General features: G+C 30.6%; 1 protein-coding gene across 1 annotated transcript in view; it reads right to left on the reverse strand.

Annotated features, from left to right (window-relative positions):
• LOC117177554 (adenylate cyclase type 2) overlaps positions 1-27377 on the reverse strand; it is a 78962-nt gene that overhangs the window by 15031 nt on the left and 36554 nt on the right. Inside the window, exons 3-16 of the mRNA XM_033368356.1 lie at positions 25441-25575; positions 22488-22708; positions 21834-21990; positions 15641-15790; positions 15156-15277; positions 14145-14392; positions 12385-12737; positions 10227-10513; positions 8002-8178; positions 7741-7921; positions 7567-7650; positions 7387-7485; positions 4973-5116; positions 3458-3553 (exon numbers count right to left, since the gene is read on the reverse strand). Coding sequence (XP_033224247.1) covers positions 3458-3553; positions 4973-5116; positions 7387-7485; positions 7567-7650; positions 7741-7921; positions 8002-8178; positions 10227-10513; positions 12385-12737; positions 14145-14392; positions 15156-15277; positions 15641-15790; positions 21834-21990; positions 22488-22708; positions 25441-25575 — 2454 coding nt within the window. The remainder of the gene's footprint in view (positions 1-3457; positions 3554-4972; positions 5117-7386; positions 7486-7566; positions 7651-7740; positions 7922-8001; positions 8179-10226; positions 10514-12384; positions 12738-14144; positions 14393-15155; positions 15278-15640; positions 15791-21833; positions 21991-22487; positions 22709-25440; positions 25576-27377) is intronic.

Raw genomic sequence — 27377 nt, forward strand, 5'->3', positions numbered from 1 at the left:
AAAGAATGTTGAATAAACTAGATGCAAGCATGAAGAGCATGGGCCTCAAAATTTACGCAAATAAAACAAAAACTATGGTGTTCGAAGGAAAGAGTGAGAAAATACTATGCAATATTTTATTAAATGATGAGAGAATTGAACAAGTTGTAATATATCAAATAAAGCTAAAATGGCAATACATAATTCTATATTTGTACCGACTGTACTATACGGTAGCGAGACATGGACTTATCAAGAAAAAGATTAGAGTAAAATTAACGCAATTGACATGAAATTCATGCGCATAATATGCCTGAAAACCCTGATGGACAAAGTAAGTAACGAGATAATTCTAAAAGAATGTGGTGCAGAAGAGACGCTAGTAGACACATGGGAAAGAAATCGGTTAAGATGGTTCGGACATGTTGAGAGAATGCCAAATGAACGACTAACGAAACAAGTGTATCAAGGTAAAGTAAATGGCAGCGTGCCCAGAGGTAGACTGCGGAAAGAATGGTAAGAATGTGAGAATGATACCCTAATAAGAAGAGACATAAGAGGTCACAGAAAGACGAGAGTCTGCATGAAAAAATGCATGGACATAAAAGAAGCTAGAGAAGTATGCCAGGACAGGAAAGTATGTTGACAAATAGTTAATAAAAAGAGTGTCAGTAGAGTGAATGACGCCTGAAACAAAAGACCTTGGCCACTAATGGACCCAAGTGGGGAACCTTACATAACGACTTCGTGAGATTCTTCGCTTCGGGTGATTGCTAGAGAGATTGATCAGCAACCTGGGTCGGAGCAGTGTTGCGGAACGAACGTGTTATTTACTTAAATAGCACGAGAATTCTGGATCAATCTAAAAAATCTCTATCCCTTCCACACACTACTCCTTTCCCCTACCGAGTGAGTCACGCCTACCCCGAAAGGGAAAGGGCTTAATGGTGTAATAATAATAAATAAAAATATAACGCACAGATTTTGTTCAAACTGTTTGCAATTTTTCAAAACTGTTCGAAATCCATCTAAATTTTTTTCTAGCATACACGTTCACCTAAAATTGTTCGTTAGCCAGCATGAATAAAGACTTATCTGTTATATACAAAAAATTTAAAAAATTAGCAAATTATTTATTTGTCTATGATAAAAAATTAAATATCAATTATTTACCACCGGTAAATTTTTATCTGTTGATAAATTACAGAACTGCTACATGAGTCCGTTTTTAAAATGCCATTACTTTTCCAAGTTTTTAACTTCTATTTTGAATCAATTCTTTTTTTTAATCCAATCAATTCATTTAATTTCAACACATTCTACTAATCGCAATTATTTCATCCTAGACAATTCTTGTTAATATTAGGATAAATTTGTTAAATGTTTTATTATTACAAAAATCAATTCCTATCAATTTTCTGACTTAAAATTTGCAGCAAAGTATGAAAATAAATTATTAAAACTTTGAAATAGGTTGTAACTAAAAAAAATCCAGGTGAATTTTAATGGGCGATTGACTTTTCGCTCTCGACATTCACAGGTAGTCACCGGCTGAGGGGAGCGAACGTCCCCTGCCACTGCAGGGACTATGGCAGTAAGTCCAGCAATATCCAGCCCTTCTCTCCCCCCTCCACTCTTTTTCCATAAAAAATTACAATTAGATGATGTAAAAAGTACTAAATTAGCTGTTTATAGAGCTAGACGTAAATTAATTCCAAGCCTCCCTAAATATTTGAAGGAAACACAGCATATGATTAGCGATTTAAATTTTAAAACTTCCACGTATCAACAATGTTTTTCTGCTCGCTGCAAAATGTACACTGACAGGGGTTTAGTTTTAGAAGAAATTAATTTCGTTGTAGATTTCGAAGTAGCGATACATAATAGAAGAGGATAGATCCGTAGTCCGAACAGTGGAAATGGACTTCGCTCCCCTCAGCCGACCCTACTTGTGAAGTTTGGGTGCGAAAAGTATACTGCCTAATTTTAATTACTCTCATGACTTCTCTAGGGTTTCCAGGTCTTGTGGCATTCCTAAATTATCTCCATGAAATATAAAGTTATTAATATTAATTATAAAAAAAAGAACAAATTAATCATTCTCACTACACAATAAAGAATCTTAAAGAATTGTTTTCTGTAAATGAACATGTAGTAAATGCCATGCAGCTTATCCGTATAAAATAATGTTGCAAACTTTTAATTGATTATTACATTTGCTTACAAAATCAAATATTGTGATTAGTTTTTAATAAGTTGACACGTTTTTCGAAAGTATTTAGACTAATTTGGAACACGTTTGAATATGAATTTCCAAACAAAGGATTAACGTTATTTTTTTTCTTTTTTTTTCGTAAAATAAAGTAAAGTAGAAAACGGTGGGGTAAAGCGGGCCCCTTGTCACTTATTCATAAAATTTTGTATGAATTACTCAAAGATTTTTTTCTGAAATTTGAACCATGTTCTTCCCTTTATTAATTTATTTAGGCGTCATCTAAATATTACGCAAGACGTGTTGTGGGGAGGGGGGTAGTTTATTATTGTTTCTGATGAATTATCTAATTAGTTCAATTTTCAACAAAAAAAGGCGAATTCTGAACAATCAAACAGTTGCTTTTTTAACAAAAAAAGTATCAAATTTCTACCGAAAGAGGTACATATTTAAATTCAAAAGATTAATCTTTAACATAAGTTGAATTTTCAAACAATTTTTCATTCAATTGACACGAATTTGTCAATATTCAATTTTAAATTTAAAAACAAAGACTTTTCAACCAAGAAGATTAATTTTCGACTTAAAAAGCCGTATTCTAAAAAATCAAATAGTTAAATTGTTAACCAACCAGTCAAATTTTCGACTGAAAAGGTTAATTTTCTACCAAAAAATATAAATTTTTAACAAAATAGACGAATTTTCAACTAAATAGTTGATTTTTTAACTAAAAAAGATCAATTTTCTACCGAAAGTGGAATAGTTATATATTTAGTTCGAAAAATTAATTTTCAACCAAAAAGATGAATTTACAACGAAATATGTAATAGTTGATATTTCAACCAAAAACGATTTTAATTTTTAATTTAGATCCTCAATTAAAACAGATTATTGTCCAACCAAACAGCTGCATTTTTATTCGAGTATTTAATTTCTTATAACTGGAAGCTTCTATTCAATCAAACTTTTTCGATATCGATTAAGCAATACGTTAACTTGGAAGCCGATTTTTAAAAATTGCGATTCCGATTTTATACAGTGATTTCGATTCTAAATATCCTTCATTTATCCATGGCCCCTTATGGCAACTTAATGTTGTTAAGTATCATTATAATAATAAATCAGCCTAATTTAAATCAAATAAAGCATAAACATACGAGTATTTATACGAATAATGTGATAATTAAATCAAGAAGTGAAAATTGACCAATTTCTCCACTTATGGGCGTCCATGATTTTTTTTTTCTTTAACTCGATTCAACTCACCTGACGGTCTATCAGGTGCAAAGAAAAGGTCAGAAACGCCACACTCAAACAGTGGGCTATCCCTGGTTCCAGATGGGGACTCCAGGTCTCTCCGGACTATTAAAAGTAGTTTAAGAAGAAAAAATTATTAAAGAACAAACAAATTAAAACTAAGAATAATTTCTCAACTTTATAATTTTGATACCTTACAATGGAATGCATACATTAATTATAAAACGTCCCAGATAGCAAAGTGCGCACACTGTGCGCCGCACGCGTGTCGCACGGCATGCGGGTTTTTTGCACGGCGTGCGCGCAGGGGATGACACAGCGGCGTCCCCATATGCGGGAAGCGTGCGTTGCGTGAGAGTGCGGGTGTGGTGCGTGGCCAGCTATGATGTTCAGAGGGTATATTAATAATATTTAGATTTAAATTTGTAAATAAAGAACCAGTAAAACAGAAATTAAATTTGAAATCGTTTTTTCAAAGTTTTAAGGAACAATATTGATTCTCGTGGAGACAAACACGATAATATCGTAATTATAACATGCATTTATCGCTGATAAAAAAGAAAGGCACGCATTTAGAGATAAGTTTAATATTTAATATCACAAACTTAAGGATATGTCACTTGCGATATTAACATGTTTGTGTCAACGACAATAAATATTTTTCGTTAAAACTTTGGAAAAGGATGGGAAACGTGAAAACGGAAAGTAATAGCTTACTTCTAGTTAAAATCATTTGCAAAATTATGAAGCCGGCAAAACAGAAGTTAACTTTTAATTATTTACTACCAGAAATAAGATATTTATGTCCGTTTTCATGATATTCGGAGTTTTCCAAATTTTCTGGAAAACCACTTGTTATTGTGGATACAAACATGCTAATATTATAAGTAATGCGATTTCGTTAACGCTTCTAACATAAAAACGCACCCATTTAGATCAATACAATACTTAATATCACAAACTTATGGATGTGTTAATTGCGATATTAGCATTTTTGTCTTAAAAATAATAAATATTTTTCTTAAAAACGTTGGGAAACTGTGAGAAACGTGAAAACAGAATCTAATAGCCTATTTCTGGTTTAAATAATTTAAGAAAATTATGAAGCCCGTGAAAAATAAATTAATATTTAATTATTTCAAACAGAAATAAGTTCTATTTGTTTCAGCGAATATTAATAACTATTGCGCCAATTTATAACTAAATAATAATAAATTATTGCACATTTTACAAATCACGCATTATTACCATTTTAATAACTATGCTTCTTCCTTATGTATCATGTATAAATAATAACTCACAAAGTGGAACATGTGTGCGCCACATGTGCGCCGCACATTATTCCCATCACGAAGTGCGACGCATATGATTCGCACTTATGTGCCCCTTACAAAAATCGTCGCATATACTTCGCACCATGCACGCCCCGCGTGCCTTGTACGCGGTGCGAGTAACGTGCCTTGCACGTTTGCTATCTGGGGTAATTAGACTTGATTAAAAGTATAGGGATTTATTGGACCATACCTTAAATATCAACACCCGATGAAACCAGATGTTCCAGCTATAAAAAACGACTATCGAAACACCAATTATCAACTTGAGAACATAGTGAACTCGCAGAAAAAGAAAGCTTGTGAGAATCGCCAACGAACAAGTTTCTGTCATTTGCTGAAATTTAGATAGGAATCAGTAGATGAATATATAATTAATAAAAATTTCAACTTAAAAACAATTGCTTAGGTCAATTAGTTCTTGAAGAAGAAGAAAAAATCTGCCTCAGCCTAAACTAATCCCGGTTCAAATCCAGACTGAGGTAGATTTGTTGTTTTTCTTCAACAATTATTTTTCATTAAAATTTGTAATAATTAAACATTTAAAAACTCGTTTGTTTACATCTATAAATAGTAATAACAACGTTTAAATATTAACTAGAAGAATTTTTTTTAGAAAATTGACACTTGTAATTATTCACCAATTAGAAATTTATAATAAACTCAATTATTTATATTCATATAATTTCTAATATACTTTTTGAGCTTTGAATTTAGAATATACGAGTATCAGGGTTGCTACAAAATTCCAATTTCGATCATCCCTGACTTTCCCGACTATTCCCTGCTAAATTTTTCATTTTCCTAAACATTATTTTTTCTTTTAAGTATTGAAACAACTTTACATTCAGAAACTCAATGATTTAAATACAAAAAAATCATAATTTCAACCAAAGAGATGAATTCTTAACAAAGAAGATTAATTTTCTATAAAAAAAAACGTGTTTTCAACAAAATATATGAATTTTTAACCAAATAATTGCAATTTCAACTCATAATCATAAAAATAAGTTTGAAACCAAAAATGGAATAATTAAATTTTCATCCAAAACAATTAATTTTCAACGAAAGACATCAATCTTTAATTACAAAATGAGGTCGCAAACAAAAAGTCTAATTGTTGATATTTGCACAAATCATAAAAAAGTTGAGTGAAACTAATATGTACGAGTTTTCGATAAACTACTCGAATCTTCAACCAAAACAGATTAACTTTCAAATCAAAGAAAATATGAATTTTTAACAAAATAGTTAATTTCCAACAAAATTGTTGAATTTTAAAGTGAAAAATACAAATTTTCAACAAAATAATTGAATCTTCAATGAAAACAGATTCATTTTCTTTTGAAAAGTTTTATTTTCAGCTCAAAATAGCTTTCTGTTTTTCAGTTAATAAAGAAAGAAAAAATGTCATCCAGTCCAATTTTGAAACTCAAAGTATGAATTTTTAACAAAAAAGATTATTTTTAACCCAAACATACGAATTTACAAACACCAAAAAAATTACTTGTTAACAAAATTGGGGAATTTTCAACAAAATAATACTAATTTAAACCAAATAATAGAATTATCAACCACATGATAGTTCCGAGTTTATTTAATTGAGAGAATTTATATGTACATGTGTTCATTCCCAAGTTCAGAAAATGTTAGTAAAATTTTGCATGAAAAGAGCCCTTACGACCGGTGACCAGTGACCGGTGACCAGTTTGAAATCGTGTATTTTTTTAATTTACTTTCTTCGAAAGTGCCCCCTGCATGGAGAATAACCCGTAAAAACCACATTTAAATCCTGTTTGTAGTTCCATATGAATAACTCATTAGGAGCATACATATAAATCCACATAGAAGTGGGGACTTTACGCGATGTCAAAAAAATCCTATTTGTGAATTCATATAGAAATCACTTCAAGTTATTTTTGTAATTCCATACAGATTACGCCTTGGAAGGATCCATATAGATCCATATAGATTATAGAGGTAGGTCGTTAGCGCATCGTCAGAAAAGTCCCATTTATAAATCCATATAGAAACTACTTCAAATCCTATTTGTAGTTCCGTATACATTAACCGTTATAAGAGCATACATATAAATTCATATATAGGTAGGGACTTCGCGTGATGGTATAAGAATCCACTTTAAGTTCTGTTTGTAATTGCATATGAAATTGATCTTGAGAGCATCGACATAGATCCATGTAGATGTGAAGGGACTTGGTGTATCGACAGAAAAATTCTGTATGAAATTCCATACAAACACATATAAAAAAGGAACGCTTTTGGAAATCCATTTAGAAAGCATCGCAAATACTAATTGGAAATCCATATAGAATACATAACTAGGAAATCCGCATAGATACTGATAGATCCGCTATTTTGGTATGAATTTCGGGGGTGAGTGGGGGATGATAAAAGGAGATATAATGAATCTATCTTGCACCATAATCATGTCCGGGAATCAATCGGAAGTAGGTATGCCTCATGTTCGAAAAAAAGGTTTTTTAGGTTTGTCAACCTCTAGCCATAGGAACCCATTTCATGCGGGCGCCCTCATATGTATACATAGTTATTTTTCTGCAGTAGTAATAAGAGCTAATAAAATCTTACCCAAGGTGTCGACATACAATCGAGATTCGCTGACCCGACTTCTGCAATGTCTGAAGTCACATTGTTTGATGAAAGCCTATCAGAATTTTTACACTCGAACTGTAAATGAGAATGATAGAATGACATGATCCTAATAAAATAATTCAATCATATAATTGATAAACAATTTTCAAAACTCACCAGTAAATCAAACATGGCACAAGCAACGAGCATAATTGATATGACTAAGTATAGTATTGTCCTTAACAGAGCACTCCAAACAACCTGAAAACATTCAAACAACAAATTTGTTACAGATTCTGATACCTAATATCAGTTTCTCAAATTCATCAAACTTCGTAAATTTAATCTAACCTTGATGCTCGTCTGGTACATAAAATGCAGAAGTTTATTTCTTGGTTGAGGAACATGTCCTTCATGTTCATTATGAGGATCTTTGTATCTATTCCAGACAAAATGCATCCAAGTGAGTGGTAACAAAGCTATCAAAAATAGCATTACTACCATATAACCCAAGGATGTACTCAAATGCCAGCTGAAATTTGTAACTTAGTCAATAATATTAATATTATTATTATAGAATTACGAATATTTTGTCTGGTATTTTTCACTCACTGCGAAAGTGATAAAGTGGGCACTAAGAATATGAGAGCCATAGAGAGCAGAACAAGAGCTGCACAGCCAACATAAAATTTGAAAAGAGGATCAGGCTCTTTCCAAAAAGGTATCTCCCAGCTCTTGTCAGGAAATGTCAAAAAGAGAGGGTTGATATGTTCCCATTTACACCATTGTCTGAAAGAAAAAATGCCTGATGTGAAAAGAAATTTGTCAAAGTTCCTTAGAGGCCGAGCATAAATACATTAATGTCTTCTGAATGGGGAGTGGGTTACGTAAAATATGTTCATGTTACGAAAGGTGTTTTTCTGAAATTAGCAAGCCTCCCCACACCATGTGTTCGATACTTTACATACCAAAAACTTCAAAAATTTGATAGAAAATTCAACTATTACATTGATAAAAGTTATTTTTTTATTTCTGTTGAAGATAAAAATTCATCATTCAGGTTAATAATTAATTTCTTTTGTCCAAACGTTAGTTATTTTTTAGAAATTTCATTTTTTTATTTGAAATTTATTTTCATTAGTTTAAAATTGGTCTTTTTGGCATAAATTTAATCTTTTTAGTTAAAAATGCAACTGGTTAAAAGCTAATCCATTTTAGTTGAAGATTTAACTTTTTGAAAATTTGTCTCTTTTGATTGAATAATTAAAAATTAAAATTCTAAACTTTTATAGATAAAGTATCAACTATTACAATTTTCGCTAAAAACTCAACTTTTTGGTTGAAAATGAATTTTTTACACTAATTTAACTATTCGATTTTCAGTAGAAAACTGATATTGATTAAAATATAACAGATTATATTTTTTTATAAAAATGCATCCTTTTTGGTTCAGAATTTAACTGTTTCAAAATTAACTTTTTTTTGAAAATTCTACTCTGTTTTGTAGAAAATTTGTCTTAGACATACAAATGTAACAATTTGGTAGAAAATTCAACTATCAGATAGAATTTTTTTTTTAATTAAAAATTAAATTTTTTCAATGATGATTTAACTATTCTATTTTTGGTTGATATTTTATGTGATTTAAAAAAAATCGTCTTTTTTGCAGAAAATGAATGTTGTCGGTGGAATATTCCACTTTTTCGTTAAAAATTCAACTATTCGGTTGAAAATTCATGTATTTTGTTTGAAATTTGTCTTCTTTTCTAAAAATAAAAAATTTTTTGTTACAAATGCAACGTTTTGTATGAAAAACTAATCTATTATAGTAGAGGATTCACCTTTTTTATTGAAAACGCTTCATTTTTAATTAAATAATTTAACATGAAAATAAATAATTGAAAATTTTAATCCTTTTTGGTTAAAGTATCAACTATTTTATTTTTAGTAGAAAATGTTTTTGTTTAGTTGAAAAGTGAACTATTTGATGGAGGATTGGCGTACTTCGTAAACGAATTGGTCTTTTTCGATAAATAACTAATCTTTTCGGATAAAAAGTTAACTGTTTTGCTCGAAATTGAAATATTTTGCTAAAAATTCGTTTTTGTTTTTCTTATATAAAAAGAATGCATTTTTTGGTAAAAAATGCAAACGGTTTAGCTAAAAATAATTCGGTTTAAGTTGAGAATTCATGCATTCTGTTGGAAATTGGTATTTCTGCTTAAATTCAACTGTTATTAATTTTTAATTAAATATATGTTTTGGTTGGAATATTAAATATTACATTTTTTCTAGAAAATTCATCATGTTTGGAATAAATTAAATTTTGTATCTAAAGAGTCAGCAACATAGTTGAAATTTTTGTTAGAAAATTAAACTCTATTTCGTAGAAAACTTGTCTTTAACTGGAAAATTCAAATTAATCATTAAAAATATATGTATTTTGTTGAAAATTTGTCTTTTAAAATAGAAAATCAATCTTCTTTGTTAAAAAATTAACTATTTGGTAACAAGTTTCTATATTGTGTTGAGAATTTACCTATTGTTTTTTATCTAAAATAAAAACATTTTCCTGGTTAATGTATAAATTATTATATTGTTTGTTGAGAATTCATTTTTTTTTAAAGTTTAACTACTTTGTTAATTCAAAAAGAAACAATACGATTTTATCGCTCCACCTAAATTGTCTTACATAATTTATGGATGACTCCTCAGAAAAAAACTTGAGGCAATTGATGCACGGACCCTTTGTTTCAAGGGGAAAAATGTAAGATAGAGAATTTTGATGAGATAGTTCGAGGGACCAAACTTTAGACGCTTTTATTATTTACACTAACTCCCATTTGCTGAGAGGCATCTGCTTGATGGCGTTTTCCATTTCAGCATCAGCAGCCTTCAGCATGAGGTGATAATCCTTGAGACAAGAATCCATAAAATGTGTTCTACGGCGAAAGCTACTTGCATATACATCAGCATGATTGTTCATGGTCGAAGTGAGTCTTCTGGTACTTCTCGAAGAAGGTCCAACCGTCGTGCTTGGTCGAACGTTGACCCATCTTACATAATGTTTGCTGGAAGCCGGTGGAGTACTTGGTGCCAAAAGTGTCAAGGGGTTCTCGCTGTTCTGGAACAAAGTTCGCCTGTCAACGACTCGTATAGGAAATGATTTCATTGCAACACAAATCTACTGACATCAACATTTAATCTGTACTACGATTCAAAGTAACTATGAAACCACCCTGCTGAAAAAATTTGATGGGATTTAATAAAAAATCTTTATCAGAACTGTCCCACGGTGTCCCCTTAAATATGCAATCAACTTCTATCAGACGTTTAGATATAATTTATATTGATCTCATCAAATCGAAATCGGTCAGTTTTTTAATAATTGCTATCAATTAATATACACTTTTAATACGCTTTTTTGATAGATCCATCAAATTTTAAATTATCATTTAAACTCCATAATATTTTAACCGCATAAGACTTGTATCAAATCCTATATGTTCTAGAATCGTAGAAGTTTTGATCTAACTTTATCCGCTGATAAAGCCTATATACTTTTAAAACAAAATTTTCTTATTGGAACTCTACTAAATCCTACGTCTCGAAATCTCGAAATATATCTATCAAATTCTTCCCGTTGTAAAATCTTATAATTTTTTATGAACAGTTTTTTTATTGCAATTCTTTAAATCTTATCTGCACCCGACATGTATCAAATCATATTTTCCAGAACCTGGAAAATTTCTATCGAATTCTGATACTCGAGAAATCATATATTTTTCTACCAAGATACTGTCAGTCAAACTATGAAATGTTATGCAATGAGAAGTTTTTTATAAAAAAGAAGACGATTTCTGGAAGGACATAATTCCGCAGAAATTTCCGAGATTCTGATAAGTAGGATTTCACACAAGTGTGGAGTGGATAAAGCTTAATAGAATTTTAATGACAAGCTGTTGATAGAAAAGTAAATATTACTCGACAAATACAATTTGACAAAAATTTTGAAGATTCTGATACGTAGGATTTGATACAAGTATGGAGTGGATAAAGTTTGATAGAATTTCAATGACAAGCTATTGACAGAAAAGTAAAAATTTCTCGACAAATACAATTTGACAACAATTTTGAAGATTCTGATACGTAGGATTTGATAAAAGTCTGAAGTGAATAAGATTTGATAGAATTTAAATGAGAAGCTGTTGATATAAAAGTATAAGATTTCTCGGCGGATAGATGCATAAAAACTTTCAAGATTCTAGTACATAGAATTTGATACAAGTTTTCAATCAATAAGATTGAATAAAAACTTCCGATATCCTAGAAACTGTAGGATTTGATACAAGGCCTGTGATAATAAAATTTTACAGAATTTGAATGAGCAACAATATATTTAATAATATAAGATTTCTCGATGAATAGAATTTGATAGAAATTTCTGAGATTTTAAAAGATAGGATTTAATGTAAGTTCTGAATTGATAAGCTTCGAAAGAGGTTCAATGAGAAACCATTGATAAAGAGTTATGATTTCTCAACAGATAAAATTTGATACGAGTATCCAAGATTCTGGAACATAGAATTTGATAGGAATTTCCGGCATTCCGAAACATAAGACTTGATAAAAATTTTGTTCGGATTAGATTTGATTGATTTTCAATGAAAAACTGCTGAAAAGAAAAGTATACAATTTTTAAATGGATGTAATTTGATAGAAAGGTCTATCAAATGTACTAATAGATGTTAATTTCTGTAATTTGTTTGATTGAGAACATCTTATGATCTGTCAGGCAAATGAATGAAGCAAAAAATCTAAAAGATAAAATCTCAGTTTCAGGGATGTCAGCGGTTCAGTAGTTCAATTTTAGGTAAAACAGGAGATTTTTCCGTTTTTCTAATTGTTCCTAGTTTTGAATTTCAAAAGTTTCATTGTGATTAAAATGAAACTAAATATAGAAAATGTTTGCAGTTTATTGAAAAATACACGCACCTGCGTTACTGGCGAAGCTGGTAACGAAGGTGTGATCAGGTAGCTCTTGGTGATTCCGTATTTTTTAAGAGTTTCGTCATTTAGAGTTTCAACTGGAACACAGTCATATTGACTGGCATCAAGAAGATCGAGAGTTTGTTGTGTGACGTGAACTTTACCAGGTTTTCCTGTTTGCTCCATTTTGTTGGCTATAACTACATCGCGTGACCAAACATCATACTGCCACTTATTGGCACCTAGAATTCCTGATATTATCTTTCCAGAATGCACTCCAATTCTCATATTCACATCAACTCCACTTTCTCGTTTCACTCGCGCTCTTACTCCCTTGATGATTTTGATCATGTCCAGACCTACGATAAATTATTCAAAAAAAAGTTAATTGATATGTTGCCTTTCGAAATAATTAACCCTTATATGCGTGACGGATACCCGGGTACCCTTTGTGTCTTTAAACTGAAATTATTTTATGTTATGCACATTCTTCAGAGTTGAAACTCCATGAGAGCTCATAGCTTAATGTATAATCTACATTCTTACAAGTGGTCATCCAGTAAATATATTGGGGATAGTTAGGAAGGTTAGAATTTGTTTGCAACTTTATTGGTGTGACAGGGTACCCGGGTACCCTTATGTACTTTGTATGGAGCATGACATAGCAATGATTTCTTTTTAGTTATAAATTTGTATGTTTTTAAATAATTAATTTATTTGTATTCTATATCAATACAAAATTGAATAAATAGGAACTATTACCATGCTGATGTTGACTCATCAGAGCTTTGATAACAAGTATTACATACTGGCCGATTGACTGAGTGTTTCTGGCAAACTAGTCTACTATAATTAGTGCAAGACTTTCGTGTCTTGATTCTCTTTTAATCAAGTTCTCTACATACATAACAACTGACCACAACTGCAATGCGGCCACTTGAGCCTCACCTTTTTAGATTAGTAGGTTTAGCTGGTGTTGTAGAATGCAATTCTCGGCCAAGTACGTCTTGAATATCTGAACAGATGGATGATGATAATGTTTGTCTTCACTGGCTATATCTTCTTCACCATATAATTTTGCCTTCACTGGCTCAACCATCATCATCATTATTAATTGATATTGTCTTCACTGGCTAGATCATCATCACCTAATCTTGCCTTCACTCACTGCACCATTATCATAATTTCATCTTGTCTGTACTGACTAGATTATCATCATTATCTGATCTTACCTTTTTTGGCTTAATCATAATCATCATTATGATTTGATCTTGTCTTCATTGGCTAAACTATCATCATCATTATCTGATCTTGCCTTCACTGATTGGTTCATCTTTTCACCTTGCCTCCATTTTCATGATCATCATCTTTTAATACGCGAGAGCAGTATTACAAATTCAAACTTGCATATTTTAGCTAAAAAAATTATACAGTGGCAATCGAAAATGGATTTTAAAGCTATGCCTACAGTACGATATGATACACCTCACTATACATTTATAAATTATACTAAAATGGACATTTTTTGACCATTTAACCTAAATTTACTCCCAAACTTGATGCGCTAGACAATTTATGCGGCGGGATTGATTTCAGCAGCACAAATCTAAAAGATTCACAACCCGTCATTTGTATAACTGACAAAATCCCAAATTTCGCAGGCTTGTGTTATATGAAGGTACCCGGGTACCCCATTACACCGATGAAGATATTTTTTTGTCACACATATAAGGGTTCAACAAGAAAAACAATTTTCAGATTCTCACCGAGATCTACACAGCTTTTGGCATGCTGAGAGTTTGGAGTTGGTACCCCACTGACACAATAATAACAATCGCCCAAAAATTTAATCCTGAGCACATTATGTCTTTCTGAAGCCTCATCAAAACTTCCAAAAAGATCATTTAGTGTCTCAACCAATTTTTTTACTGGTAAAGTTACAGTCAGTCCAGAAAAATTCACCACGTCTGCGTAAAGAATACTGACATTGTTGTGCGTTTCGACGTAGAGATCACTAGTCAAACATAAATCAATATCTTAATTAAGACTTAATTCAATTACCAAGTTGAGGGCTTGAGGGAATCAGGGTTGCTGCATAAAATTCGAATTTCGAAATTACCTAACTAACGCTGACTTTTCTTGGCCCTTTGTGAACTTTCTTTTCAGACATAAAAAAAAGTCTTACGTCTACAGTAGATCAATAATGGTGATGCAAAAAAAGTTCGTTTCTGACTTTATTTTGAAGACTATTAGTGATAAAAATTATACGCGGTTTATAAAGAATCATCCATAAGTTTTGTAAGACGATTTGGGGATAGGAGAAGTTCGGTAAAATCTTACTATTTCTTGTGAGGGTGGAGGAAGTGGGAGCAATTGGAAGATGTTACGCAGAACAAATTTTTACTTAAAGAAATAGTGAATTTTAAACCAAATATTTAATTTTTCAACCAAAAAGATGAATTTTCATCCAAGAAGATTAATTTTTTACCAAAAAGGCTCTCCGGTCACGGGGGAGGGGGGGGGGGTCAGAGGCACTCTTACGGTATTTTCCACGCTGGGAGGAAAGAACGAAAATTTCAGAAAAATGTCTTATGTAAATTGTGGATGATCCATGAACTTCTACTTCAGTTCATCGAAAATTCCCTGACTCTTTTAGACCTTTCCTGACATTCCGCGACCAGTTTTAAATTCCGTGACATTCCCCGACATTCTGGAATTCCTTGACCTATAGCAACCCTGGGAATGAAAATATGGATAAAAATTAGATTCTAACTCACTTGTGCTGTCTTCCCTTTGGAGGCGGTTTTTTGTGCTGCTCGATAAATTTGAATATATCTCGAAAGTCTTTTTTTATCTTTGCTGCAAAGTGAGGTGGCAAAATACTTCGAGTAAGTTGCTCCTGCAGAGAATAAAAAAGAGATTCAATAACACTTCAAGCTTATTTAAAAATGCTAAATGTTTATTTTTCTTTAAAGCAATCCATAAATTATTTTCGACCTATCATGAATCACTTCAAATATAATTTTACTCCATGACTCCATCTGTTTTGCACCAATTCACGCAAGCTTATTTAACTTGTGTATTTTCCCAAGAATGTTCGACCAAACAATAAAAAAATCAGACTCGAATATCTCACAAATCGATTAATTAGATAGTACTTGTTTTTGTTTGAATTTGATCTCAATTATAAACATCGGTCAGATGTCAATGAAAATTTGCTTTAAAAGTAGTTAAATCCAGAAAAGCGATAATGTTGACATACTTCTTGATCCTTTTCGTAGTTGAGCCTGAGAGTGGATTCGACGCATTTTCTTCGATCTAGGAACGACCGCCTGATAACGACCTCGTTCATAAACCTGAAGTACAATCCTAGGCCATTTACACTGGCAAAGTATATTATGTCTGTAATCATCTGAAATTTAAGTGGATGCCATTGATTATATGTTAATCAATCATAAGATACAGGTAACATTTCTATTAATCTCTTTTGTCATACATAAAAACTTTCGCACTGACAATAACAGAAATCTTTAAAATTGTTTGATAAAACTGAGTGGGCAAATTAATGTACGACAAGAATTAACTATGTTCCTTAGATAAGTGGAGGGGGATTTTATTCGATACACTGCTACATTCACTACGTTGCAATTTTTCAATTTCAAATATTCAGCTCTGACTTATTTCAGCCGTTAGAATTTCTAAACACTCTTGTGCTTTAATCGGTGTTACATTCCAAAATACTCTGCCTACCCAGTTCACGTAGATGTTATTGCGAAATTAGATGTGGTTCATGTGCAATTATATTTTCGTCATTGGCTCTATCATACTGTGATTCGCTTTGATTATTATTATAGTTCGCTGTTCATAGGCAGAGCCGTAACTAGATCTAAAGAAATTTTGAAATTTTGAATTGGAACTAGAAATATTACCATTTCAGGCCTTGGAATCACGACACTAGTGTCATTTTTTGGCACTATTTTGCTACTATTTTCGCAAATTTCTAGCTAATTCAACTATTTTTTCACTTTGCCTTTAAGCATATTTTCGAACTTCTTCCCTGGTTGATTAAAATAACAGATTCGCCATCTCCTAAATCGAAATTTCAAAAGATTTCATAATTTTGAAAATTCCAAAAGATTTCAAAGTTTTCAGAAGTTTTAAATAAATTTTAAGAGGTATATTTTAAATTTCAAGGTACATTTTTAAAGGGACAGCGAAAAAAATGGTTCGTTATTTAATAGGAATGAAAACTTTTTTTGGTGGTCACAAACACTCCCCTAAAGTTTCATAACAAAAAATTCCTTCTGTCTCCGCATCGTGGATATAGCTAAAAATCTTAAAAAACGAAGCTATTATTCACATTTGAACAGCAACAAATTTTTTATTGAGATTTATATTATTAATAAAAATAGTTCAAAGCAAGCCGATTTATGCCTGTATAGAGACAATTCTGTTAAAAGATTTGTTTTCCTCCCTAATTGATTTCAAGTTTTAAAAAATCGAAAAAAGTATAAATTATCAGAAAAAATAGGACGAAGCAAGTGTATTTGTACCTACATAGCAAAAAATTTTATTTGATCAATTTTGATTAAATAATTAATTAATTTTGATCAAATAATGAATGATTAATTAATAATAATAAATTAATTAATAAGTATTACATTCTTTTTATTTTATTGTCACAACATATTGCAAATACATTCCCATTGATGTGCATCATACATTATATGGTCAAATAGTCGAGAAATTTACCATCACATTAAGAAAATAGCGACAAAGTCTACTTTTTTCGATTTTTTAAAACTTCAAAGTCAATTAGGGAAGGTAAAACATATTTTAACTAAATTCTGGCTATAAATGTATAAATCGGCTTGCTTTTAACTACTCTTATTGATAATTTGAAACTCAAAAAAAATGTTTGCTGTTCAAATTTGAAACTGTACTTCGTTTTTGGAGATTTTTAGCTATATCTATGATGCGGAGACAGAAGGAAGTTTTTATATTCTAAAACTTTAGAGGAGTGTTTTTGAGTGCAAAAAAGTTTTTATAGCTATTAGAACTTTGCACAAATAACGTTTTATTCTTTCGATACGACCTCTTGAATATCAAATAACAAAAATAGTTAAACCTTCGATGCAATATTCAAAAAAATACAAGACAATATTATCCTGCTATTTTTAGAAAATGCTACTATTCACACTATTTTGAATGTCTTTACTATCACGTGTTCACACCAATTTACACACTTCGTTACACACCCGGTGTACACGAGTGCCGACCACCCTTTTTCAAAACTTTTAATTAATACCTAATTGAAATCGTTTTTGTGTCGTTTATTTCAATGAATAAATATCTACAGTGAGTACCGAAGACACAAAACAATTTAAACACACAAAACACTCTAACAATTTAACTGTTGTCCCTAGCGGACCTCGCGAAAACAACAGTTCGCTGCAACCCGACGCACAAACTTGCTCGTCGGATAACCGCGCGCAGAATGTAATGAATAATTAGTAATTAATTAATTATTTATTAAATTATTATTAATTATATTATTAATTCATTCATTTATCGTGGTTGATTCAAATATCTTGGTAAGAAATTAATAATTCACTCAAAATTGAATGTTCATATAGAGGGTACCCCAGGTGTTACTTAGGTGTATCATCCGCTACGTCCGTTTATTTCGAATTCGATTATTTTTTTAGGAAAAATTCCTGAATAAATTCTAAGTACATTATCTGCTTAGCACTGAGCTAAGTGACGACGATTCGGAGGTCCCTAGTGAAATTAAAATTTTTGCGCCACTTAAATGCAAAAATGTGGCGTGATAGGTACCTGGGTACTCGGGTATGCACACAAGGGTTTAAGGCTCGTAAAATGAATCAGGTTTTCGCCAATTCAATAATACGTCTATAAGAATATAATGTTTAATGCAATATTTCAACCACATAATCTAAAGGAAATTATCTCGGCCGAGGCAGAGAGACTCTTTTGAAAAATATTCTTGTTTTTTCTTGTATTTTTTTTTTTGTAATATAAAATTGAGTGTTTTTGCGCCTGTGGAATGTAACACGCAAGCTATTGTGTATGCCGGGCTGCAGTCATCCGGTCTAGTTACAAGTCGAATAAATCAGCAAGTAGCGTATCATCGTCGCTCAGAGGAATATATAACGTACGCTAATAGCATGGAACGTTCCTGGAAAGTTTCGCGCAAAAAAATTAACTTTCAATCAAAAAAGAAACAAAAACGTTTTTAGAAAAAATCTTTGCGTTCCAGCCAACAGATTATGTGGTTAAAATTTTACATTGAACAATACATTCTTATAGAAGTATTATGGATCTGGCGAAAACCCGAGTCCTTTTAAGAGCCTTAATGTCACCGAGGCCTGGTATTTAAACCTTGAAATTATCCAAATATTGGCTTGCGGCACTATTTGCTTTGTTTTGGTGTGAGCGGAAGCAAAGATATGCATTCGCGCCAGGTGTCAAAAGTACGCAGTTTCTCTAAAGACTAGAAACTAGAAACCTCGACCACGAAAGCCAATGTCAGGCCACAATCACCGCAAACCCTGTCATTATAACAATATAACAATGAACTCCACCGTATCGGATTTCACACTTGGGTTTCAAGTTAGCTTCTGTCTCCTTTAAATTAATTATTTTCACATATATGGTGAAAGCAAGGAACAAAATTAAAGTCAAGATAATTGTCAAAAAGAATATTAAAAGTTGAAACTTATAGTTTACAAGAATTAATAAAACTCTTTAACCGATTATTTAAGGTTTTACCGAAGTAAGTAATGTCAACTTACTTTGCTCAAAACTTCAGCTATTTGATAACAAAAATCTTTTAGAATGAAGATTTTTGAATGAGTATTATACTTAAAGGTGAAAAAATTTATTCAGCTATTTTTAATCAATTCGAATCAAATAGAAGTTTCTCCATTTTATTGTTTTGCGACTTTAAAAAAATGAAAAAACAGCTGCAAAATTCGGTTTTTTGTCAATTTTATTTTTTCCGTAGTAAGATTTACTTTAATTAAGAGCAGCAACCAGTTTTTTTTTCATTTACATTTGGATTCCTATAATGAGAAGGACTAAAAATAAATTTAAAAAGCTTTTAATTTCTGTCAGATAAATCTATTTCAACGCAAAATTTTTTAAAATTAGAACAAATAAAAAAGACCATTTTAACATTCTCATCAGAGAAGGTATTACATTTTTTTTTAATTTGCCTCTCCCAGTTTTTCTAAAATGTTTACGTTTTGAAATCTTCTCAACCCGAGGAAAACAAGATTTTCGTGAATGTCTCTCACTCGTGTGTGTGTGTGTGTGTTGAGTCTAAGAGAACGATGACTTTCAAAACAATTGACATATTGGATTCGTCTTTGGTATACTCTTTGAGTGTCCTAAAGCTGAAGGCCAAGTTCGTTATCCAGCCATTTTTGATAAAAATTTAAAAAGTTAAAGCATTTGCAAAATTTTTGACACAAATTTGTCTCAAGATTTAAAAATTGTATGTACGGTTATTCGCGGCACTCAAAAAGACGAACAATTAATCTTTATGACTTTCTTTGGTAAAAAAATTAAGATTTAAAACAAATTACCATGAAGAAAATTAGCATCTACAAAATCTAACAAAAAAAAACGAAAATTAAAATTTTAAACCAAACAAAGCACGAAACGAAAAAAGTCCAGAAAACAAAAAGGTTGTTTTTTGAACAAAAAATTATGAAAAATCAAAATCCCATTTTACGTTCAAACTATACAAGATACGACAAAAGACGAATAGACAAAAATTGTTAACCTAAAAAAGATCTACAAATTTTTTATACAATACTTCTTGATAGGATGCGTAGTTTCTGTTTTAATCGTGAAAACCAATATTAAAAATTAAAAAATTAAATTTTTGCAAAAACGACGCAAGGAAAGAAGAAAATCATCAAAAAAAATTGTACACTCAAAAAAGATCAATAAATTTGTTATTAATCATTTTTTTATGGCACGCACAGTTCTTGTTTTAATCGTAAAAAATAACATTAAAAATAAGAACCAACGTTTTTTTGTAAAACGTGTATAAGGTACGAAAAAAATTAAGAGACGAAATCTGTTTACCTAACACGAATCTACAAATGTGTTATTAATCATTATTAGATAGGACGAGTAGATTTTATTTTACTCGTAAAAAATAAGACTAAAAATAAAGAAGATCAATTTTTGGAAAAACGACAGAAGAGGCTTGGAAAAACTAAATAGTCAAAAGTTGTTCAACCAAAAAACATCTACAAATTTGTTATAAACTTTTGTTACGAGAATGCATTGGAAATTTAAAAAAATTAGCGTTTTGGATAAACGCCGCAAGTTACAATAACTTTTTATTCAGCAAAATCTTTTTGCCTAAATTGTATCTTTCTTTCATAGAATGCGCACTTTTTAAAATTATAAAAACAAGACAATTAAAATAAGTTTGTTTTAATTCCAATGCATACTATGAATTTTAATAATATACAATTACTGAAATGATAGACATTTTCAGTGTAGCTTAAAATAAAATGTAATGCAAAGTAAAAAAACAAATATTAAAGTAATCATGATAAATAAACTTTATACTTTAGTTTGCAATATCTCAAAAAACAATATGCATTTGATACAATAGTTTTGAACATAAAATAGAAAGGTTCGCATTTTTTCACAAAACAGTGCAAAGCACGAGATACGTGATGAGAATGTGTCCGTTAAAGCCAAAGGAGCTTTAAAAAAAGAGAATTCACAATCACCAAAATACTGTTGTGAATGCTTTGGCTTTTAATTTGAAAAATTGCGTGCACAAATGTGGGGGAAGCATACAAGGCCGGGTGTGTAGTGCGGGAACCAATAGTCGAGCGCCCTAGGTGCGCTCAAACTTGCGAGCCGTGCACGCCTTAGAAGAATGTGCCCGCACAGCGGGCAGACGTTTTTCTATATAGATTTCAGAAATATTAAAATCTTTCAACACGGATTTTTGCCAATTAGAATATCTGTTAGGAAAGTTTGCTTCCAATGGCGAAATTACCTTATTATATATATTTTACATTCATAAATCGGCTTGAAATTAAGATTCGCAGTAGATCTAAGAATACTTTTCGAGAATTAAATAGGCTAAGAGCATGAAATTCTTGGCTTCTTAACCAATTATTTGCATGCCAAAAACCGAAGTGAATTTAATTAATTTCAAATAAATAGTTGATTGCATCTAGTTGTACTGGCAGATTATTTGTATGGTATGCAACCTCGCATACACGCCCAGAAGAATAGCACTGGCGTGCAAGACGCGTTGCATACTTTTACTTAGCGCCAGCGTGTCCACCATGCATATACCATATATATAAATATATGCACACACACACACACACACATATAATTTTTTTTTATTTATACTATTGTTTAGAAAATGTTACATAAAATACACTTACCCTGCTCTTCACATCTGGCATGTTTCTGTATGTGATAAGATATAGGCTTGTCAGATAAGAAAATGTGGTTGTCATCCCCAAAATAAAAGCGTGCAGATTTTCTGTTAGAGGTAGGAAGATGTAACAGGCCAAAAGTGCATGAGTTGCATACGCAGGTCTGAAAAAAATTATAATAACATATTTAAAATTATTACACAAGGTGATTTTTTAGAGACTACATTTCTAAATATGTTCCACAAAAAAGTTCGATTCTTAGACAACTCTAACATATGTTGAAAAAATAGGCAGGATAATAATCAAGGGTCCTGATCAATTAGGCAATTATAAAATTATTTTATAATCGGTTATTTGATCCAGGCCCTTAATTTGTCTTAAACAAACAATGAATCCTTCAATATCTAATGAAAATTAAAATTAAATTTAAAATGATTGAAATTTTCGGGTTGAGGGTCAGAAGCGATTCTTTTCTTAGCAATTTTTAGAGAATCGACAATTAGAAGGTATTTAAATGCGCGTGAATTATAGGGGAGATAATTGCAATTAACGGAAGAATGACAAAGTTTAACAGGTTTGACAATAGTGTACTTAATTAATGTGACCTCGACCGCTTAGCAAGCGAGTCGATTCTGAGTTGCACCACCTTATCGTAATTACCTTATCGCAGGACTGTCCTCCGCACAAGTAAAAGTGTAGTAAAAAGGCACGGCTAAATCGCCGATTACGAGAAGGGCGACAATCAAACATGACAAAACGACCGGAAGATATGTTTTCTTAGCAATCAGCTTAGTCCTGAAGGAAAGTGCTATTACCGGACACAGCAGTGCCACCACCAAACTGTAGGTCACCAAATCCGGCAAAGATTTCTGTATACTAGCCTAAATCAAATATTAATGAGGATCAAATGCAGAACCAGAAAAAAACATGTCAGGTTGGGACTAGGTCTTCAACCTAAAAAATGTCCCTAATTTTTCCATTGCAGGATGGCCACTAAAACCTACAAAAAATTTCCAGGCTTTTGCCCGGTTTTCACGGTCAATGATTGAGGGCCCGGAACAAAGAAACGGTTATAACTTTCTGGCGCTCAGGAGCCAGAAACTTATATTTATATATTGCGTTTTTATATTATATTGCATTTATATTACAGTTCATTATATTATATTACATTTTTTCGATTGATTTTTAAGCTTTTATAATAATAACTATTCAACACTAATTGCTTTATTATATATCATTGGAAAATAATTAAACATTTTAGAACTCCAAGGTTAAATGCACAATGTAAATTATTGTGAAATTAATTTCAGACTTCACAAATCAAAATTCTCTCAAAAGAGGGAAAATAAAGCGAATAATCCAAAAATTATGGGAATATTTTCATAAAATAACATTAATGTATGTACCACAGTCCAAAGATTTCAGTCAATATATACTAGATTTTTAACAAAATAGGGAAATTTTCAACAAAAAAAAATATGAATTTTCAACAAAGACGTTGAGTTTTTTAGCTGAAACGTCGACTTTTTTAGAGAACATTTGACTTTCAAATCCAAGACGATGAATTTTTCACTAAAAAGTTAATTTTCAAGAAAGAAAGAAAAATTTGCAACAAAAGAGTGGAATTTTCGACCAAAAAAAAAAAAAGAAAAATAACTTTCAACCAAATAGTTAAATTTACAACCAACGTATTTAACTTTCAAGTAAAGGAGACGAATTTTGCACAAAAAAGTTGAATTTTTAACCAAATAGTTGAATTTTCATCCCACGAAGATTAATGTCAAACCGAGTGATAGAATTTTTAAACAAAAAAGATTAAACTTCAAGCCAAATAAATAATCTTTCGAATACTGTTGAATTTTCAACCCAAAATATGACCTTTCTATCAAAAGAGTAATTTGCATCAAAAAATTGCAACTTTTAAAGAAAATAGTGTAATTTTCAACAAAATAATTTGATTTTCAACCAAATATATTAACTTGATGACTTCTCCTATTTGCTACCAAAGGATAATTTTTAATCCAAAAGGGCGAATTTTATATTTTAAAAAACACGAATATTTAACGAATAATTGAATTTTCGACAAAATAATTAAACATTTCACTAACCAGTTTCATTTTTTAACAAAAATATAGCCGACGTTTTAAAGAAAAATAATTCATTATCGACAAAAAAAAAAGATTATTTTTCTACCGAAACTCGAGTTACAGAAATGTAACTAAATTACTCAATTATTTATTATTTTAATTGTTAGCTGTTTCTAATTATTAGAATTTTTCTAATTCCAATCCCAATTTTTCCAATGATTAGATTTTTCAACAAAAAGAGTTAAATTCTAAACCAGAAATATAATCGTAGTTAAATAGTTGAATTTTCAACCAAACACACGATTTTTTAACCGAGCAACATAATAATTAAATTTTTGGATACATAGTTTTCGATCCAAAAAGATAAATGTTTAACAAAACAGTTAAATTTTCGACGAAAATTTCTTCAAAAATCAAGGACTCTTCTATCAAAAGATGAGGTTTCAACCAAAAAAGATGATTTTTTAATAAAATAGTTAAATTTTCAACAAGATAATTACATTTTTAAACAATTATTATAATTTTTAATCTAAAGCGATAAATTCTAAGCCAAAAATATAATAAAATGACTTTTCAGCGAAAGAGAATTCACCGAAAAAGAAGATTTTGCGACCTAAGGATGAATTTTTTATCCAAAAGAACAAGTTTTCTATTCCAAAAGATAAATGTTGCACAAAATAATTGGATTTTCAACCAAATAAACGAATTTTTAACCGAAGGAGATATCTTCTGATCAAAAAATATAACAGTAGACTTTTCAAACAACAAAAAAACTCGCTTTCAACAACAAAAATGACTTTTTATGAAATTAGGTGTATTTTCAAAAGATTGATTAAATTTTCAATCAAATAATCGAAGTTTTAAACAAAAGAGATGCATTTTCGATGATAAAAAATAAATTCTGCACTAAAAATATAATAGTATACTTTTTAATCAAAATCATTAATTTTAAACCAAAAATAATTGTATTTTCTTCTACGTTTTTTTTTAATAAAAAGAGATTGATAACGCATGAATTTTGAAGAAAAAAATATGAGTATACTTTTTAATTAAAGATAATTAACTTTTAACCAAAAATACACTTAATTCTTGATTTAACTAATGCGCTGATACTATATTTCGCCAATCAGTATTAATTAATTATACAAATTTAGGTTACCTACGTACTTTAGTATTTGTACGATCTATCTAAACAGGCTTTAAAATCTTAAATATATAGCATAAAAGGAACATTAATTTTTTAACGAAACATTAACTTTAAAATATTAAATGCAAAATGATCTTCGATATTTGAATGGTTGGTAATACTGAGCATAATTCTAAACATATTTTTGTTTAACAGCGGGATGATATTTATTGCGAAAGTAAAAAATCTGAAAAATTCCCGGTTTCAAAATTCCAGGATAGTTCAGTTTTCTCGAACAGTGGCCACCCTGACTTTTTTGCATCCATTTAAGAAATTAACAAACAAATTTAAAAGAAAATGATAAATTCCAAAATAAGAAAACAACAATTGCAAAAAATACCATTCTAATTAATATCGTGCAATGAGCGACGCCAAGCAGCAGCTGCAGCAGGACGAAGAGCGAAAGATACCCATTTTGAATCCTCCTCTGGTATATTGTATAGAGCTTCTCCAAGCTCTTGTACTTGAATTCTTTCTGAAATTGAAAACTCATGTGAGATTATTATCGAAAATGCCAACAAAGTTTCTTACCACAATCGATAAAGATGGTATACTATTCGGTAATATATAGGATATCCGACGATTAAAAGGCATTCTGATATCGGCCACTTATCATGGAAACGGAAGTGAAATAATGTGTATGGTCAGAAAAGCTATATTTTCTTGCTTGAGGCATTGTAGTACAATGTTGTACATAAAAGTAATTATTGAAAACTATCTAAAGAATTTCTACCATATGTGCCATAATTTTTCTATCCACTTAACACAATTCTCGCAGGTTGGAAAATTTGAGAAGGCTATTTAAGACAAAAATGGCAGAGTATGAGAGTTTAAAAATTTAAATTGTTTATCAAAATTAACAAAAAGATAAGAGCCGATTTACGATATAAAATTCACACATTACATCTAATTTAATAACTTGAATATAACGACATGATATCGGATAACGAGTCATTTAAATTTCATTAAATTTACATAATTAAAAAAAGTGTTTTCGAGTAGAATAAATCTGAAAAATTAAGATAAAATGACTCTCAAAATTGATACATAAGTTATCATTTATATATCATTCTAAAGTTCACTTTTATAATTTCCAATTTTATTTTCTATTGTAAGGATAAAGCGATGTTAAACACTTAATTATATGAAAGATTTATCGTTTTAAAGGTTACTGAGGTTGAAAACCCGAGAAGGACATCTAGAATATATTCAGAATACTTAATTCAAGTATGAACAATAGATAAAATAATTAATGAGTTACAGATATTCTCTGGTATTCGTATCACTCGTAATAATTATTCACTACCGGTGCGGGTGCATGACCATGGAAAAAAACACACTTGAATTATTTCCTACGTGCGAAAAATATTTAATTACTGAGTAACGAATGTAAGAAATTTTAGCTTCAAGTAAGCAACCTAATGAGTTTCGACTAGTTTTGTTTGGCGTTTTTTAATAATTTTAAAAGGAAAAGTACAGTTTTGCCAAAGATACTAATTAAATATTTATTAAAAAATTAAAGAGCATAATATTAAAGCCTTTTCCACTACATTGTTGAAAACAATCTTACTTAAAAGGAATTAAAATTAAAAAATCTGAAATCTGGAAAAGTTTGAATTTAGTTAGATATTTTATGTAATCAAACATTTAAATTTGTAAGCGTACACATATATATTATTAATGTTTCAAACAATTTTTTATTTGCTTAAGTTTCCTTACTAGAGTATTTTAAAAATATCAGAACGAAAATCAAATAGAAGCAGTGCAGATAAAGTCGAGTTCAATAAAAACAATCACAGGAAAATATAAATAAATTTGCCAGTTAATATAAAGAATGAATAAAAAAATAAAAAATTTAAGTACCTCTCAAATGAGGACCCTGATTAAAAAAGTTCATGCTTCAGTCTTGACAACTGCTGACATTGAATTGCTAAGTGCACCTGTAGGATATGTCAACCGGCAAAGTAAGGATTTCCATACATTATTTTATCAACAGAAATAAGTCTAATCACTGAAAAAATTTGACCAAAGACTTTGTCTTATTTTCCAAACTATGAAATTCACTCAAAATAAAAGTTTCAGTCCACAGCACTTGTTTAAATGTTTACGGTGGTTTTTGATTTCTTTGTTTAATTGCAAATGTTCACAATATTTCACTGGTTTCACTGGTTCTATTGAAGAAAATAGAAAGAGGAACAGGTGTCTATTTTCCTGATTAGAATGGCGTTCAAGAAGTCGAATTCAGGAGTGTTCATCGAACTTCGATTATCACACACT

Source organism: Belonocnema kinseyi, chromosome 7 (genome assembly GCF_010883055.1).
Source record: "Belonocnema kinseyi isolate 2016_QV_RU_SX_M_011 chromosome 7, B_treatae_v1, whole genome shotgun sequence".
NCBI classification, from domain to species: domain Eukaryota; kingdom Metazoa; phylum Arthropoda; class Insecta; order Hymenoptera; family Cynipidae; genus Belonocnema; species Belonocnema kinseyi.